Source organism: Syngnathus leptorhynchus, chromosome 11, assembly GCF_054491065.1.
Source record: "Syngnathus leptorhynchus isolate UIUO chromosome 11, UIUO_Slep, whole genome shotgun sequence".
NCBI lineage: Eukaryota > Metazoa > Chordata > Actinopteri > Syngnathiformes > Syngnathidae > Syngnathus > Syngnathus leptorhynchus.
The window spans coordinates 9,907,935-9,925,786 of NC_141205.1; the positions used below are offsets into that span (position 1 = coordinate 9,907,935).

At 46.1% G+C, this 17,852-nt stretch overlaps 2 protein-coding genes across 4 annotated transcripts in view; both read left to right on the top strand.

Moving 5' to 3' along the window:
• The first annotated feature begins 691 nt into the window (after positions 1 to 691).
• On the top strand, positions 692 to 9,845 carry prdm2b (PR domain containing 2, with ZNF domain b). Of its 2 annotated transcripts, none has more exons than XM_085925200.1 (4): positions 692 to 955; positions 3,415 to 3,502; positions 3,674 to 7,935; positions 8,267 to 9,845. In XM_085925200.1, exons 2-4 carry the CDS (start codon positions 3,484 to 3,486, stop codon positions 8,282 to 8,284), a joined length of 4,299 nt encoding a protein of 1,432 aa, XP_085781326.1. In that variant the 5' UTR covers positions 692 to 955; positions 3,415 to 3,483; the 3' UTR covers positions 8,285 to 9,845. The 2 variants fall into 2 exon arrangements, with proteins under 2 accessions (XP_085781326.1, XP_085781327.1); XM_085925201.1 differs by lacking the exon at positions 692 to 955 and adding an exon at positions 990 to 1,662.
• Positions 9,846 to 11,667: 1,822 nt separating this feature from the next.
• kaznb (kazrin, periplakin interacting protein b) overlaps positions 11,668 to 17,852 on the top strand; it is a 48,628-nt gene continuing 42,443 nt past the window's right edge. The window contains exons 1-2 of one of the 2 annotated variants that reach the window (XM_085925096.1): positions 11,668 to 11,778; positions 11,841 to 11,927. In XM_085925096.1, coding sequence (XP_085781222.1) covers positions 11,846 to 11,927 — 82 coding nt within the window. In that variant the 5' untranslated portion in view covers positions 11,668 to 11,778; positions 11,841 to 11,845. The remainder of the gene's footprint in view (positions 11,779 to 11,840; positions 11,928 to 17,852) is intronic. The other variant, XM_085925097.1, reaches the window with a different exon arrangement.

Here is a 17,852-nt window from a genome sequence, read left to right on the forward strand (position 1 = left end):
GTAAAGTGTTATTAGACTTGTCAAAACCACCTGAACCCAGCCGTACCCAAGCCCTCTCCTTGCCCAATATGCATGAATGGCACTTAAAAGAAATAAAATATGGTAACTTCACTGTGGAAGTTTGTGCTGTTTGAGCCTTCTTCGGGATGACTTGGCATAGGACACTTTTTTTTTTTTTTAATTAACATGAATTAGTCAATGGAAAATGAACAAAAAAGCATGGTGACAAAATAAAAATAAGGTTTCAATCTAAATTTAGTTTCCATTAAAGTTTTCAGACCAAATTTTATTCACATTAGGTTTAGGTTTTCAAAAAAATATTCAAATTAGGTTTCAAGGATTTCATATCAAGAGTTTTGAAATGGAGTCAAGAGTTTCAAAGTAGCAATTCAAGCCAACTGGCTTGTTTTGAAGAAAGCGTTTCAAGGTTTCTGTTTTAATATTAAGAGTGTTTCGTTTTGCAATTTGATTTGACGTTTGGAGACAACTTTTTTTTTTTACACTTTCAGTGCTTTTCTTTCTCTTTTGTTCCTTTTACACATCACCACATTAACGTAACAACCGGACTGAAAATGAAACCAGCCAAATCACGTAACAATGAAGAAAAAAAACTAGTGAACTGTCATTCTTTTTTGACATGTTGACATGGAAGGTACCAAAGTGCACCATGAACGCATCACAGCCAGATTAGATGCTCGCTGTCCCAAATCTCCCCCCAGAGTGAAGAGGCGGCGAGGCGGCGATGGGAGGGCGGTGAGAACTCGTGTGATTGGTGCTACGGCTCATCCTTCATTCTTGGCAGCCTATCGCGCCCGGAGACGAGCTGCTGCTGCTGCTGGCTGGCTGGCTGGCTGCGTGCTGGCTGCGTGCTGGTGTGGTACAGCACCGTGCGAGGCGAGCTGAGACAACCCCGAGATAACAGCTGCACCGGAGGAAGAAAGGAAAAACTGTCGAGGTGAGGTCTCTTTTGTATTTGTGTTTGACAGGGCTCGGGACACTTGAAAGTTGATTTGACAGACTTTTTTCAAACGGACGACTTCCAACATCGGGCATCTCCGCTAAGTTAGCCGCGGACTGCTTTCCTAGCCACTTGAGAGCTAAGTTGAGCTAGTGGCTAGCATTGGGAGGCTAGTCGATGAGTGTGGAGGAGGAAGAGGAGCAGGAGGAGAAGGGGGGCTTTTCTCCACTTTTAAAACCGAAATCAAAGTCGTCGCTGAGGGTACCGAATGACGCCCCAAAGTCGTTACGCTAACCATCTTGTTCGGCGGTCACTCGAGCTCGACTCCCCCGCCTCGCCACCCCCCTGCTCGGGTTGCTCCTTGACGAGGATGTGACCTTCCTGAGCTTCCGAAAAGCATGAAAGCCATCCATCGGCGAGCCTCCACTCGATGGTGGCCTAGCGCGGCGAGCTAAAGCTAAACCGAGCGCCCGACTCTCCAGCTCCGAGGTAGTTGGCCACTGCCCCCCCACCACCACCCTCGCCGGTATCGGGTAGCGAATAAAAAGATCTCCCTCTTTCGAACGTTTATGGGGAGTTTTCGAACCGAACAGCATTCGCTTTGCTTTTACGCTTCAGCGGAATAACCAGTCGGTCAGGTTGTCAAGACGAGCGAATGCTAAGCCAAGCTAGGCGGCTAGCCCGGGACACCTCGGTGCAGATTGGTAAACTATTTTCTCACTTCTCAACTAAAGTCGAACACATTTCTATTGATGAACTTCATATCTCCTTCATGGCCGTCTAATGTGATTCGATAGAATTGTCAACATTTTGCAAGAATTCCATCCACCCAACGCCATTACTTCAAAGTTGTGCAATCGTTAAATAAAACAAAACAACAAACTATTCTTTTTGCATACTCAGAATGATGTACAATCAAACAAGGAAACTGTTCATTTGGACACATAATGTTCAACTGACTTGCGAGTAAATGCCTCGCAGTGTGCAATGAACTTTGGCCAGAGTTTTTTTAGTCAGTAAAAGATAAATGGGTCTTACTGCTCGGCTCTTGTGACATGGATGATTCTTCCTTGTTAACTCGTAGATGTGAGTTGACTCTAAATGCTCGAATTCGGGTGTAAATCTAGAGTTAGTGTTTCGAGCAAACGTTAATGTTTCAGAATTAGTTTAAGGTTTCAAAGTGTTTCTTCAGGGTCAGGATTTCAAAGTCAGGTTTCAACTCAAGGTTAGGCTTTCAGATCAGGATGTGAAGTCTTGGTCTGGGTGGTAAGTCAATGTTTCCAGCAAATGTATGTTTTTCACTTGGATTGAAAGCATTTTAAATTCAGGTTTCAGGAGTTATTAGTGGAAGATTTGAATTAGGGTGTCAAAAGTTGGTTTCAAAGAAGAATTTCAATGTGAAAAGTGAGGTGTTTTTTTTCTGGGTTAAAGATTTAAATTAGGGTGTGGAATCTAGTTTGGGTTTCAAGCAAATTCATGTCTCAAAATTCTTTCGTCCCTTCACAGCACAGAGAGAGCATTAACTGTGCTGCTGGTGTCAGGAAGAGGGGAGTCCTTAGATAAGGAGGGCTCCACTCCATACACTTAAAAGTTGAGCAAATTGATTAACCAACGTGTGTTTCGCCCATGTTGAATAAATTAGCTCATCATACTGTGTGGTAGACCCCTTCTTATTTAAGGAGCTTGAAGTTATATGGTGAATCCATGTAATAGGCTTGAATGTGAACCTGTCTGACATGGTCTTTGTTGAGTCATTAGCCGTGTGTGTTCTCAAGTGCACGCATACGGAGTGATTGACCTCACACAAACTCCCTCGCATCGCTTTGATTATTTTGAATTGGGCTTTGTAATGCTCCATCACGTGACCTCACAGCTGGTCACGATGGACTTCAGAATAGCCATCGAACGTGTCAAGGAAGCATCATTCTAGTAATTCCCGTAAGGCATAAATAGAGAACTAATAAATAACGTTAACTATGGCAGGAACTTGGCTTGTCTTCTTTCTTTGCAGGAGGACGTGTTCTCTGACACGGCTGCACAAAGTGGCACATGACGTTCTGTTGTCAACCTCCAAAACAAAATACCTTTTTGCAGAGACTTCAATAGCAAAAGCGTGGATACACAGTGACCTCATTAGCAAATAGTCCATCCGCAACCCTCGTGGCAGCTGTTTCGAAAATTTCAAAAGGCACTCGAAAGATTGTTGTGTTCTTGTGGTGCAACATGTATCGCTGACGTCCACATTGAAGTCATCCTCATCAGCGAGCAAGGTTTAGCAATGAAAGAAAGAATGTTTTTTTTTTCCCCCTCAGTCTTAATGTAACAATGAAAATCGCTCTAAGTAAAAAAGTGCAAGGTCTTGGGTGATTAACGCCTAAGTGAGATTTTTGTTGACTGAAATGTGTCGGAAATACTCTTGCTTTGTTCTCTGAAGCTGTTCTTGTTTTTGTCCGCAGCCTGAAGAAAGCTGCTAGAAGTGATTGGGCCGACTCGCCGAAAACGAGCGGAGACAAAAATCTGTGGAGATGTGGGATGGGGAAGAAGGCAAGTTGGACGTTCGGCACAGCCTTCCGCTCGCCTTTCCTGCAAACGCATTGTTCACTGGAAGGAAAAATCAGAACACGCCCCAGAGTTACAAATATGTCACTGTGTGACCTGTAAAATAGAATATACATGATTTCTGCCTCGGCTGACATTTCTGATGACTGTTGACAGGTGTGAAGGAGGAGGATGAGAAGCCACTAACACAAGGACCCTCCAAAGTCACGGCCACAGAAATGACCGACCACCGAGATGTGCGGGACACGTCAGTCGACCCGATGGATGGGGCAAATGAGGAGGAGGAAGAGGAGGAAGAAGAGGAAGAGGATGCCAACACTTTGCAGGGCCACGACAAAGCACAGCGGCAACCCGACCCGTCCCTCGGAGGTATCGCGAGAAGCCGGTCGCCGTCTTCCCCGCCTCAAGAGGCCGACACAGATCCCGACTTCGACCCCTTGGATTTGCATGGAGATTCGTACCCCTGTCAGCACTGTGAACGGCACTTCTCCACCAGGCAGGGTCTGGAGCGTCACATCCACATTCACACCGCCACCGGCCAGCAAGCTCAGCTCTTCAATTGCCGATACTGTAGCAAGTCCTTTGGCTCTCAGGTGGGTCGGCGGCGCCACGAGAGGAGGCACGAGAGCAGCCTCAAGAAAAAACCCGGCTCCTTGGCCGGAACGGCTCACCTGCTCAGCCCTTTGGTGCAGACGGACATTTCCGCTCCCGACCGCAGCAGCCCTACGAATCGATACGCCGCCGTGGGGTCGCAGCTTACCGGAGGACTACACTACTCTGAAACGGCGAGGAAGGAATCTGGCCCGCATGCCGACCCTCCCTTCGTCTTAGATGAAAACGGGGCGCCCAAAGAGCTCCATCCTTGCAAGTACTGCAACAAAGCCTTTGGCACACATACCAACATGCGGCGGCACCAGCGGCGAATACACGAACGACACTTGTTACCCAAGGGCGTTCGCCGGAAAGGCATGCTGCTGCAGGAGGCGTCGGCCCAGCCGCGACCCGACGCGTCGCCCAATGCCGGCCCCGCCCTCGTGTACGTACCCAGCGCCGACACGGAAGACGAGACCGACCGGGACGATTATGTCGTAGACATATCCAAAAACATCTCTGAGAATTTGAGCTTCTACATCGATGGCAAAATCGTGTCCACCAGTACGGTGAGCACTTGCGAGGTCATCGAGGTGGACACTCGATCGGCCGCCCTTTTTGGTCTGGACGCGGTCATCATCGGCCCCAATCAGCTCAGTCAGGCGCTCAAGGTGGAAGCTCGGGCCAGCACCGCCAAGCAGGCGTCCAACTTCTATCCGGCTTCATCCAAAAGACGAACGTCGACACCGCCTCTTCTTCCCGGCCTCAAAGTCGAGACGGAAACGGCACCGTCGTCCTCGCCTAACTCGCTTATCCAGCAAGCGGCGGACTCGTCGGGATTCCAACGTGAGAAAACCGTTTATCTGTCACCCAAGCTCAAGCAGCTCCTCCAGACACAAGACGTTCAGAAGTCCATCACGCTCATCACGGAAAGTCACAGGCTGACCTCGCCGCTTTCCGTCACGCCGCCCCAAGGTCCCCCGAGTCGGTTTAAAAGGCGAACGACCTCACCCCCGTCGTCATCGCAGCAGGGTTCGCCCTTTAGAGCGGAGGCTTGCAAGGCCGAGACGGTGAGCCCGTACGCCCTCAAGGTGCCAAAGCTGGAGAACCTCAGTAGCTCCCCTCTGGACAAGGAAGACACCGCCGCCTTGAGCCCTTGTGGAAGTAACGTCGCTCAAAGCTCCTCCTCCGGTAGCGGCGGCAACACTTGCAATCAGCAACCCTTGGACCTGTCCAACACTGTCAGTCGAAGAAGCGACACCCCCAACAAGGTCCTCGGCGATTCGGCGCTTGATTTGAGCTTGCATCGGAAGAGCGCCGCCGATCCGGATGTAAAGGGAAGTGCGGCGCCGCAGCTGCAAGTCAAAAAGAGGAAGCCAAACACCAGCATGCTTGAAAAGGTACTGATGAACGAGTACGTGGGTTTGCCCTTGCCCACGGAGGAGGGACCCGGGCCGCTCGCCAACCTGGCTTTTCAACCTCAATCTCCCAATGTGGAGTCTGCCCACCCCTCGCCTCCGTCTTTAACCCCCGTCACCATGAACCCCTCCTCACCCGGCACTTCCAGCGTGACATCCACAACGCCGCCACCGCCCGTACTCCCCACCATGCCCTCGCCGCAGGCCACAGCGAATTCTCCTCTTTCCCAGCCCTCGGACTCGTCGCCCCAGCGGCCTCTTCCCGTCCTATCGCCAAAGATGTCGCCAAGGTCGCCGCACGTCCTGTCGGAAGAGGCGGAGAGTTTGTTCGCCGGCGACGAGGAAGAGCGGCATCATTCTGAGACGCTGGACTCCCCCGACACTCCCCTCCAAGAACCCGCCAGTCCTCCTGCACCCCCGAAGCCGTCTTCGGTCAGCGCGTCTCCTACGCCGGACGTTTCTTTGACTGAGATGAGCAGCAGCCTGCTGAACGGTGTAACTACCAGAGACCTCGACTCGGGAAGTCCAAAGTCTAAAAACTCCGACTTGGCTTCCGTTTCGCCCCGGCCGGAGTCTTTGCGGACATCGCCGCCTCTTCTCGCTTCACGTGACCCAGCCCCGTTGCTGCTCCCACACACAAAGATAAAAGAGGAGCCTGAGAATCACACCGATGACGCCTCTGTCAAGAACCATGTGCCTCGGGATGATGTTGATTTTTCACCGCAGCCTTTGGAAAAGAAACCCGATAAGCCCCCCGCCGCCCCAAAAAGCGACTCGACTTACTGCAAGACCTTTGTTTGCAATGTCTGCGAGAGCCCGTTTGGCTCCATGAAGGAGCTCGGCGGGCATATCGCCGAGCACGCGTCCGATCGGCCCTTCAAGTGCGAGTTCTGTCTGCAGCTGTTCGGCGACACGGACGCCCTTCTCGCCCACCGGACCGCGCTGCACGGGGTGGGCACCATCTTCGTGTGCTCTCTTTGTTCCAAGGAGTTTGCCTTTCTCTGCAATCTGCAACAGCACCAAAAAGATTTGCATCCAAATGACGCCTGCACGCATACCTCCGTGGAGAGCGGTAAACTCAGGCCGCAAAACTACACCGACCCATCCAGAGCCAAAGAAGAAATCAGCATCTCCACACCAGCGCAAGAGACTCGTGTGGAAGCGCCAAAACAAAATGACGCTAGTCCCGCCAAGGAAAAGCCTGACGTTAACGGGAATCACGCCGACGACGACGGTGGCGGCGAGGACCCCAACGAGGAGCTCTACACTACTATAAAGATCATGGCCTCTGAGGGCGGGAAGCCCAAAGGCCCCGACGTCCGCCTGGGCCAGAACCAGCATTACCCCAGTTACAAGCCGCCCCCCTTTCCCTATCACAGCCGTTCCCACGCCGGCTCCATGGCATCGGCGACCAACTTCACCACACACAACATCCCGCAGACGTTCACCACCGCCATCCGCTGCACCAAGTGCGGCAACAGCTTTGACAACATGCCCGAGCTGCACCAGCACATTTTGGCCTGCGCCAATGCCAGCGACAAGAAGCGCTACACTCCCAAAAAGAACCCCATCCCCCTCAAGCAAATAGTCAAGTCTCCCAACGGAGTCGCGTCGCCCTCGGCAGCCCAGAGCGCCTTCCGAAGGATGGGCCAGCCAAAGCGACTTAACTTTAATCAGGAGGTGAACAAAGCAAAAATGAGTTCCCTCAGCAAGAAGAAAAACCAGCTGGTCCAGAAGGCTATTTCACAAAAGAACAAAACCGCCACTTCGGCAAAGAAGGCCGCCATTAAGGTTGAAGAGGCGCAGAGTAACGTCTGCCCCCACTGCGGCCGAGAGTTTACTTACCAGGCCAGCCTCGGCAAACACATGGCCGTCAGCTGCCCCATGAAGCCTGTCGTGAAAAAAAAGGGCAAGAAAAAAGAAGCCGTGGCTGGCGCGGCGGAGAGAAATATGAGCAAGAAAGAATGTGAAGCGCCGCAAACGGAGCCTGAACCCAAACCCCTCGGAAAGACGAGAGCTCGCAGCTCCGGTGCGGCGGAACTCCCCGAACCGCCGCAGACGGCCAAAGGCAAAAGTGTGCTGAAGAGGCCCGCGTCGTTCCCGGTGGCGACCCCCGCCGCCGGCAAAAGAGTCAAGAAGAGCCAGCCTCAGGCATCTCCCCCACACGCTCCCAGTGACGCCGCAGCGCAGAAACAACCCGTCAGGTTGCAGCGAATGGGCAAAACGACGCCCAAGAGGTTAGCCGAGCCCAAATCGTCGTCTCCGCCGCAGCCCAAGAAAGAAGAGCGTTTCTCCCTTCGAATGCGGGAGAGGCTCGGCGGTCCAGTCACCAGGAGCTCGCAGGTGGCGGCCCCCGCCGTGGAGACCAAAGCTGAGGACGCACCGACGCCTGAGCTAAAAGACGCGCCGGTGAGTGATTGTAGTACGAGTGAGAGTTTGCAATGTTAAGACTGCTAGCGAGATTGAGCCTCCTCAACTTGTCCAATCCCGTCCGTCTCTCACTAAAATGCACCAGCACCATTTTCAAGCACGGCTATTTTGAAAAGGTGTAGGAGTGATCAGTAGTGCCTAATAATAATGCATATCTAGCCGCAAGAAAATAGCATTACTAAGCTAGCATTGCAACTGTCAACAATGCCCGTCTGCGTTAGCATATGTTTATTTTTTTTTAAATTGCAAACTCCCCCTTTTGATTGGTGTCGACTCGTAATGCTTTCATTCAACTGGTGTGTGGTTCCAGGAGGTGCTGATGAAGTAAGCCATGTTGACCTCGTTGGGTTCCTGGGACATGGGACCTTGTTGACCCACACATGAGGACAACTCTACTGCCTTGCTGGACTGTTTCCTTTTTTTTTTTTCCCCCCCTCACTTGTCATACAAACTAAACTGAGCCTCCGGTTTGTTTTCAGCCAGCCTTGCAAAAAAGAAAAACTCGCTGTAAATGGCAGTGAGTTAATATATATAAATATATGTACAATAGGTGTCATGACTTGACTCAAAACAGTAACATTAGGGCTCTGTCGAAAGCTGATCTATTGCAAATGGCAATCATTTATCAGTTTAGGGAAACTGGCTTACTACAGCTTTTTGTTGTTTTAGGCTTATTTTGGACATTTCCCGAAGAGTCTCCTAATGCATGCGTTGAAATATAGTGTATTATCGAGATGACGACAACATTTTCCAAGTCTCTTCCAGTGGCCACTGGCAGCATTATTTGGTTTTGTTTTTGCAAACTTATGTCAGATTGCAATTTCTGTAGTGGTCTTCTTGTAGAAAATGTTCTGTTGGCTTTTCATTTGTGTGGGGAAATGAAATGTGGCAGTTGACTGCAACAATCGGTCCTCAGGAATTCTGTTTGTGTGTGTGTGAGAGAGAGAGAGAGAGAGAGAGAGAGAGAGAGAGAGAGAGAGAGAGAAAGAGCACTTGTATGGATGCACAACTGTTAATTTTTCCAGTCTAGATCTCAATGACATCTCATGTTTTTACTTGTCTGTTCATACCCGTTTGTTCCTCTGTCGTTAGCAGGCGATTACAACGTGAGCCTCAAGCCGACTTAACATGCAATGATATTGATCCTTTTATTAAAAAAAAAAAAGCATTTAACATCCCTCACGTCCCTGCAGCACTTTAGAATCAACTGCCAAAATGTGTAAAAGATTGGCTTCCTGAATTCAACAACGGAATGTATTCATCACTTATACTTACTTTTTTTTTTTTTTTTTCCCCTGTAATTTTTCTCATGTTCGGAATGCATGATTGAAACATTTTTTGAACAAATAAGTGTATCAACAGTATCTTGTTCCCCACATTCTTTGTGCATTTTTTAAAAGATGTAACTCGTTTGAAAGCCATGCCAACCGTAATGTAACAAAATGGATGCCGGTCTCCCTCCTTACACACCTTTTTATGAATACTCCCTCGTGAATCGAGCACAGACTATGCAGATGCTGCTCGAAACATTTGTAGCATGTATTAAATTGAACACTATGCTAATTTATATTTCCACAATGAATCAAAATAAGTGTTTTGCCTTGCAGCATTAATGGAAAAATTGTGTGAAAGGATGAACAAACATCTGGAATGACCTCAAGTAAAACATTGCTATAATTGACCCAACAAAAGTGATGTTTCTTAACAATGGCCATGTTCTTGGATTACTTTTTACATTCGTACTGAAAACTGTCAAGTGAGATGTTACTTTGTTTTTGTTTTTTTTTTACACTCAAAAATGCCTGCCTTTCCAAAGATGAAAAATTGATACTAGACAACACAATGTACAATTGTGCAGTTCTGTAATAAACTGACTGTTGTCAAACAAATTTAATGTTGTCTTTGCAAAGGCACATTTTTTCTTTTTACTAATATCGTGACTACTGGATGTAGTTGGAAGTTACAGGTGTAAACTTTTTTTCTTTTTAAAAATATTAATTGGCCTTGAACATGCAATATACAAATTTTTTTATACTTAAGTCTTAATGATCCCGATTGCATCCTAAAACTACCACAGTCCACCTTGAAAAGGTCTGACGGACATTGGAGAGGGGGGGAAAAAGGCGCTAGCAGAGCTACACTGCCACCTACTGGCAAGAATTCCAAAGGTCAACTTATATTTCTAAGACTTTCTCAGTCTTAGAACTTGCACAAGCCCCCTGCAGAAGTGTTTCAGCGGTGAGGAACTGTTGCTCAGGCAGTTGGGTTTCATCAAAGGTTGACTGCAAGATGAACTGAGAACTAATTCAAGCAGGTCATTTAAAATAGGTCCAATTATGATCATGAATTTGGTTCATCGCTGGCAACGATTATTGGTGCTAAATGATATTTTCAGACCTGTTAAGTGAGATTGGCCTCGATGATTCTCACAAAACACTAAATGTGGCAGACAGTATGATGGTATGTTGCATCAGGTGTGTGTGAGCCTGTCAGATGGTGAAATTGTTCTCACTATTCGTAAAAATGCAATTCTGTTCAGCTTTGACTCTTCAATATTGCAATCGGAATTAATTTGAATATCACACACTGCAAAGGGGAATATGGCGATTTTGTCTGAGGTCGCCATGCCAACCGCATCCCATTTTCATAGCGCCTGTGAGGCCTGAGAGTGTTTTATATTGATGTAATTTGACGCCAGCCAGCATGTGCTTTTTGATCTCCTGTGGCTTGCACACTGCGTGGGATTTGTTTTGACTCATTACCCAATTTTCTCCACATACTACAAGTAATTCATCAGTTTCCTTCTCAAACCTGTTCTCCATTTCCTCATCTTTTTTTTTTCCTTCCCTGTCCTCAACACAGGGCTGAGATTAACCTCTCGAGGTGCCTGGCGGGCTGAGCCTTGAGATGGATGGAGAGGATTTGCATGAAGTGGAATTCAAGGGAGAGAAAGTGAGATGAAGGTATCTCCGATGAAGTGGAGGCATAGGGTGGAAACGATGTACAGTAGATCAAAAGAATTGCCCAGATTTTTTTTTTTTTTTTATTCCCCCACAGCAGCTCTGCATGAAATATAAAACAGACTCCACTAGGAAGAAATTAACATTCCCAGCTGCCTGCTTGTCCTTAAAAAAAAATGACATCAAACGCAGCATTGTAAGAAATTCAAATGAAATGACAAAATACATTTTTGTGTTGTTTAGAATTATTACGACCACCTCCTTCTCAGATAGGCGACCCCTTACGTGGAATTCAGGGGAAAATGTAAGTCAAATAAACCCTTCCAGATTTCACTTGAATAAATAACTAACCACATTTGAACAATTCAGCTTCCAAAAAGACTCGAGACACTTTAGCTGCAGGAAGGCTGCACGTGTTTTGCTTTTTTTGTGACAGATGTGAAAAAGCGAATTATTTGATTTCAAGAGATTGAAGTACATTTTGACTATAAGTGATGTCTGGACAAATTGTCTGACGCTCAAGTGACTCAAAGACATGAAAGGAGGGGGCGTGGCCATATTCCTCATTAATAGTGGGCATTTCTGAAGGCATTCGTTATCTCATTATTTCTCTCAAATGAATGGATCAAATAGAACATGATGACTTTTTTTTTTTTTTCCATTTGATGAACATATATTCATTGAGCTTGTTAGTGAAAAATCAACTTTGCTGCCTGAAGCCTCAGAACCAACTGACAGCACCTTCCTCGCCCCCCTCCCGAATATTCCCATCTTCCGCACAGCGAGCACTTCTCGCTCACATCGCTGCGAGCTAGCAGGGCTGCGTCTGCTCCCTTAACGGCAGCGGACGTTATTTTTGAAGGTAAGCCCTCTTTTCCTTCCGTCTCTACTCTTTTCCTGACTCATCTCGTGTGCCCACCGCAGCCACCATGGAGGACACGCTCACCTGCTGCAGCCAGGACACCACCTTCTCTCAGGTGTTCGGGCGCCAGGGACAACTGATGCAAGCCAGTGAGTTGACGCGGCCAGTCGTGCAATGGCCTAAAAAAAAAAAACACGTTTGATTTGGAAACGCTCATAACGTTCGATCATATTTTCTTTCTAAATTTTGCACGCTTCTCAGAGGACTTTGTGCATAAACGGTTCCCCATCGGCGCTCGAGTGCTGTTTAATTGTGCTGCATGTTTTCTTCTTATTGAATGTGTCATCGGTCAAAATGGCACACTTGTTACTTCCTTTCAGCAACATTTCAGGGCGTAAACGAGCCACTGCACAATTCATCAAATTCAAATCAACACCATGATGTAGTCTTTGAGATGCAATATTCAAATGGCAAAAACATGATTTCAATTCACCTTTAGTTTAACACGAGTCTGTAGCTCACAGAGGTCATCGTCAGGGTTCCTAAGAGGTTGCAAAAAGTTGCAAACTGTTTTTAATAGAAATTTTGAACAATTTTGACAAGCAACACTGTTGACGATTATTAAAACTGTTGGCGAATGTCTTTTGGACTGTTGGCGAACTCTAACATCCTGAAAAATCAACATTCAGGTGCAGGACTAGAAGACATGTGCAATTAAATAATGTGGTTAATCTTTTTCTTCTTTATATTGCCCTTACTGGAAGGCATGCGAATGAGAGCACAGTTGTTGTTTTTTTAGCAATAACAACGGCTTAGCGTGAATATTGACAGAAACAACAAGGTTCAGTTAAGCTGTCAATTATGTATTTGCATTTCATCTTGTATGTTTACACATTGGCAAATAGAGGAGCAAACACTTGTGCTGAGTGTTTTGCTTTTTAAAATTGTAGCAGTACGGAGAAAAAAATAAGTTGGTCATAACTTTTATTGTGATTGTTTGGAACAGGAGGATTGCCTTGAGGTGTCAGATCACATTTGGGTTCAATTTATTAAACCACAAAAAAAACTGTGTGATGGTTACCTCCACATAAGATGCTAAAATGAAATAGCATCTTTTGGCCCAGGACCACTAGTAGTATATTTGATTGACAGTTGGCACAGCACAGTGTGGTTTCAACGCATTCATCCACCACTGTGACAACACAGTCTCAATTTATTAAAGATTCATTCCTCCTTGCAAAAAAAAAATCTAATTGGCTTTTTAATTTCCCACTTGATAGAGGGGAAGGGATTTAAGAGCCCTTCCTATTTGTTAGCTAGCAAAAGTCAATTTTCTATGTTATGCATCACTCGGATCCTCTCGCCCCTGTTTGCTCCCCACATCAGCAGGTTTGATGAGGAGTCCACATCCCACGGGCGCGTCATATTCATGATGCAGATATTTGTGGAGGTACACCGGGAAATGCTGCAGAGGCTGAATTATTGACAAGTGGAGGTTGGCAAGGTTTTTTGGAGTAAGGCTTCACTTGAGAGACGTTATTGTAATGTCACCGCCAAAAAGTATGGCGTGGGCGACCCAGTGGAGGAATTGCCTCTTGAGTGAAATTCTCAGCTGTTGCATCCGTTACATATGAAGACTTTCTGACGCATGCGGTAATGCCAAAAGAGGCGTCTGCGTGGAGGTTCAAAGCTAGCGCATCGCTGCTATTTTTAGATTTTTTTATGCTGTACATTCCCTGGACACTTCATTAGGCACACCTGCACAATTGCAATGTAAAATGCCACAAATATTATAATCAGAATTCTAAATTGATTGGTCTGAACGTGAAAGTGAAAATGTCTATTTGTGAATGGCTGGAAATAAAAACACTCATTAAGTCCATGTCGCAGTAAAGAAGTCCAGCTGGTGGTGGTGTCAGTGGTGGTCCTGTCCAAATATCTTAATGGCTTGTGTCCACAAACTGCTCAGCTTTATTTACTGGCCAATCCAATCAGCCTCAGCGAGTTTGTGTCATTTGTTCTCCTGGTGTACAAACGTGCTGACTTATGAGGTGTTTAAAGACTCCCATTTGCATAAGCTCCTAGACTTCCTTGCTTGCGGCAAGACACACATGCATCTTCATTAGCTCCCCGCCGCCAACTCCATCAGCGCGGTCAATAAAGCAGCACCAAGTTGGCTGACAGCGCTAGTGCAGTGTTTGTGCTCGCTGACGCTACACACCTTTGCTGTAATTTGTCTAATTCATTAATTGTGGCTAATATTTAGTCGCTAACTAATAGGTCACTAACTCCTCGGTTTTATAAATGACTAAGCTGTGTTTTTTTCTAATCCAACTATTTGTCTACCAAAGTGAGTACAAGGATTTGGGTTTGTGTAATACGGGTAACTAGCGAGGTAACCAACCAATTATCACTAACTAGTTAATTTTTTTATTCCTTACCCTTTTTTATGTGATCTTACTTGTGTAATTTACCTTGTTGTTGTTTTTTTGTGTGCATTTAACAAGCTCATAACAAATTTCTTGCATAATTAACGTGCTAAAGTAGGGTCCCCGAACTACGGCCCCCGGGCCTTCACGTGTGGCCCGGCCTCCTGGACAATACCGTTTTTTTTGTTTTTTTTTCCCCGAGTCTGGTCACACGATCGAAACCAAAACCCAACGGTGGTCATTGTCATCGCCATCCACGCTTGGTATTTCGCTTCGTATTTAAAGCGCCTAATGTTTCGAAACAGTTTTAAATTGAAACTGTGTAGGTGAGCGGCAGCGCGCATATTTGAAGTATTTGCATATTAGCTGGATATACTCATACGTTTGGCCTCCATTGAACATGTTCCCTCAGATCTAACGCCCTCACATCTCTAGCACTTAAAAGCAATCCAATGTGCTCATGGCAGCGACCTCAGCAGCACACGCTGCTTTTAAGCTTTTGAGAGGGTGCAGCTTTCGCAGAATCGCTCCACACGTTCAAGAGAAATCCAGTCCCGGACAACGACCCGGAAGACATTGAACAACTATTAATAAAATATCTGGAGGGGATTTATACATCAGGGTGGCTGTTTTCATATTTGCTGTCACAGCTGCATTTTCTGCATCATTGAGTCGTGTGCCGAAATGTCTGCTGACTTCACATAGTGCCCACTCTCTGCTTTAAATTCCCTCCGCCCCGTATCTGCTGACATATAGCCAACCAGCGCCGTCTCACCGCAATTAAATCAACAATAAATATGAAATATATTGCATTATTATGAGATACCTTGTGATTTTTAGCAATAATAATGACAGTGTAATATTTTTATAGAGTCGGTTTAGAGACATTATTATTAAATTACTGACATTTCTCTCGAAATCATAATCGCACATCCCAATTGTCGTGCGATGCCGAGCGAGCGCGTTCCTGCGGAGAAGTCTGTCGGCTCCCTTCCCCGTTGTCCGTATAAATATGCATCAGTCGCACCCTGTGGTGATGAAACGTCGCTCATTTACTCGGGTGCTGCTTTTTAACATGCAAGGCGCATTCGCTTGCATGTTGAATGTTTCAATGTTCCCATCACAAAGTTTGTAACTTTGACACAAAGTATGTCACGTGTTTGAAATGTGTATGTGTGTGTATCTGTGTGCATGTTTGTGTGGGTGTGAAGTTGTCAGACAAGAAGTTGACATTATTGAACCGGCTGGATGAGCAGCGTGTTGAATCCGACTAAGCCACACTTGAAAGTAGAACGCTCATTGCGGAACCTGATGAAATGATTTCATCATAGCCATGGCATTTGTGTGTACTTCTCACCTGTGTGCCATTTGACCTTGCGTTGTGTTTCTTGACTTGGCGTGGCGTCACGGGGTGCACATCTTAGGAGTGGAGGATATGAGCTCCAAATAAAATTTCAAAGAGAAAATATTTCCAATTTTAATCACTATTTCCCTCTTTGGTTAAAGAAAAGCAAAGAATAGAGATTTTTCTTCTGGGATTTGCTTTGTTCCTCCTGATGCAGAAAAAACATCTGAAGTAGTTTTCCCTTCAACATTATCCTTCGTGCAATTCATCGAAATCCAGCAGTAACTTGACATTTAAGAAAACTCACCAAAAAAAAAAAATACTTTCCCCATTGAAATGCTTTGAATTGCTTTTCATCTGTTCCACCCTTTCAAAAAACAACAAACATACTTTAATGTTTTTTACAACAACAGTAGCACTCTCAAGTGTTTACAGATTATGTTGTTCTGTCTGTGTGCATCTTGTCCACAAGGGGGCAGCATAGTATATATAGTATATATATATATATATATATATATATATATATATATAATAAACACTCAAAGAAGACAATTACAACAGCTCAGCCAGCTATTTGTTTTTCCATATATACCTGTGAGCACTGCCGTATTGTCTGTCTATATTTGCCGCTGCACCGTTAATGTTCAAATATTTACTGCAACTTCAATACTAGTTTTGTTTGACTCTACTCATTCAGATGTTTAGAACTTTGTTAACATTAAGCTGGCAAACTATTCAAAGTTTCCCTTAGAAAGTCCATCCAACCATTTTCTGAACCGCTATGTCCCCACGGGGGTCGCGGGCGTGCTGGAGCCTATCCCAGCCGTCATCGGGCAGTAGGCGGGGGACACCCTGAACCGGTTGCCAGCCAATCGCAGGGCACACAGAGACAAACAACCATCCGCACTCGCACTCACACCTAGGGGCAATTTAGAGTGCTCAATCGGCCTACCAAGCATGTTTTTGGGATGTGGGAGGAAACCGGAGTGCCCGGAGAAAACCCACGCGGGCTCGGGGAGAACATGCAAACTCCACACAGGGAGGGCCGGAGGTGGAATCGAACCCGCACCCTCCTAACTGCATTTTGTAAAAATATTTGTGGATTGGAATCACTTCCTTTTGGTCAGAAATATTCCTCGTCACCTTTTTCAATAATTGCAAGGAGGTATTGGAAATGTTTCTAAATAAAGCAAGCAGATTTCTAAATTGCCATCACTAGGCTTTTGTAAGGTAGCTCCTTTGTTTTGGAGCCATGTTATTAGTGGAAGCAATGCATGTCATTGGAGACGCGCTTTGAACTACAGACGCTGCTTCCAGCTCCTCGTAAGTCTCAACAGGAAAAGTGCAATCAAAAATAGATGGATGGAGGTCATGTGACAACGCTGACACAAACGATGAGGGGCTCGTTGCATTTGATGTGAGCGGCACAAAAGTTTTGTCGAGCAAAAGCGTCTTTGAACTCTCTGCTTTCCCGAGCTGCACACCAGCGTGTTAATAAGCGATGGCGCAACCTCCACTCTGAACTCAGCCTGAATTGTCTACAGATAAAACAGTTGTATTGCGATCTTTGAAGTCAGTCTTCACTGAGCTACTTGTTCAGAATGTTGCTTTATTTTGATGTAGGAATTGCTAATTGTATGGAAAACATCCAATTTGCATAATAACTCTCCCCCCCACTGAGTTTCGGCTCCCATGACTTGGCAGCAAGGCTGAGCATAAATTCACAGAAGCATTTTCAAGCCACGTACAGATTATGCAGAATCATTATAGTCCAAAGCTTAGTGCCGAAATCATATTTGTATTTGGTGTTTGCGGTCGAAATTAGAAAGCCGGCCGGCCCCTCGGGCCAGACCAAGTTCAACTGGCTTCGGCCTATTTACAGGCCTCGGGCTACCAATCGAATATCCATCCACTCATTTCTCTACTGCTTTATCCCATTCAGAGTCTTGGTTAGCTCAGCTGACTTCAGGCGAAAGGTAAACGCCTAGACTGAGCTAAAGTCAATCACGAGGCCTGCAGAAAGACGACCATTTTCTCTCACTGTCACTAAGTTGGAACTGAAGCTAAACTGCCTGCAGCCAACTCAAGCTAATAAACCACAGAGCCGACAGTTTGAGACTGTAATAAATCGATTCTTGGCAAAATCAAAGAAAAAAAAAAAAAAAATGACGTCATGTGAAAGTGTCTGTAAGTGACCAGATGGGGGCAGCGTTGCCCCTCTTGCCAAATCCTCGCTGCTTATTCCCTCAAAGACTCAGAGCCCCCTTTTTTTTGGTGACTGATCACACCTAAAAAGCTGC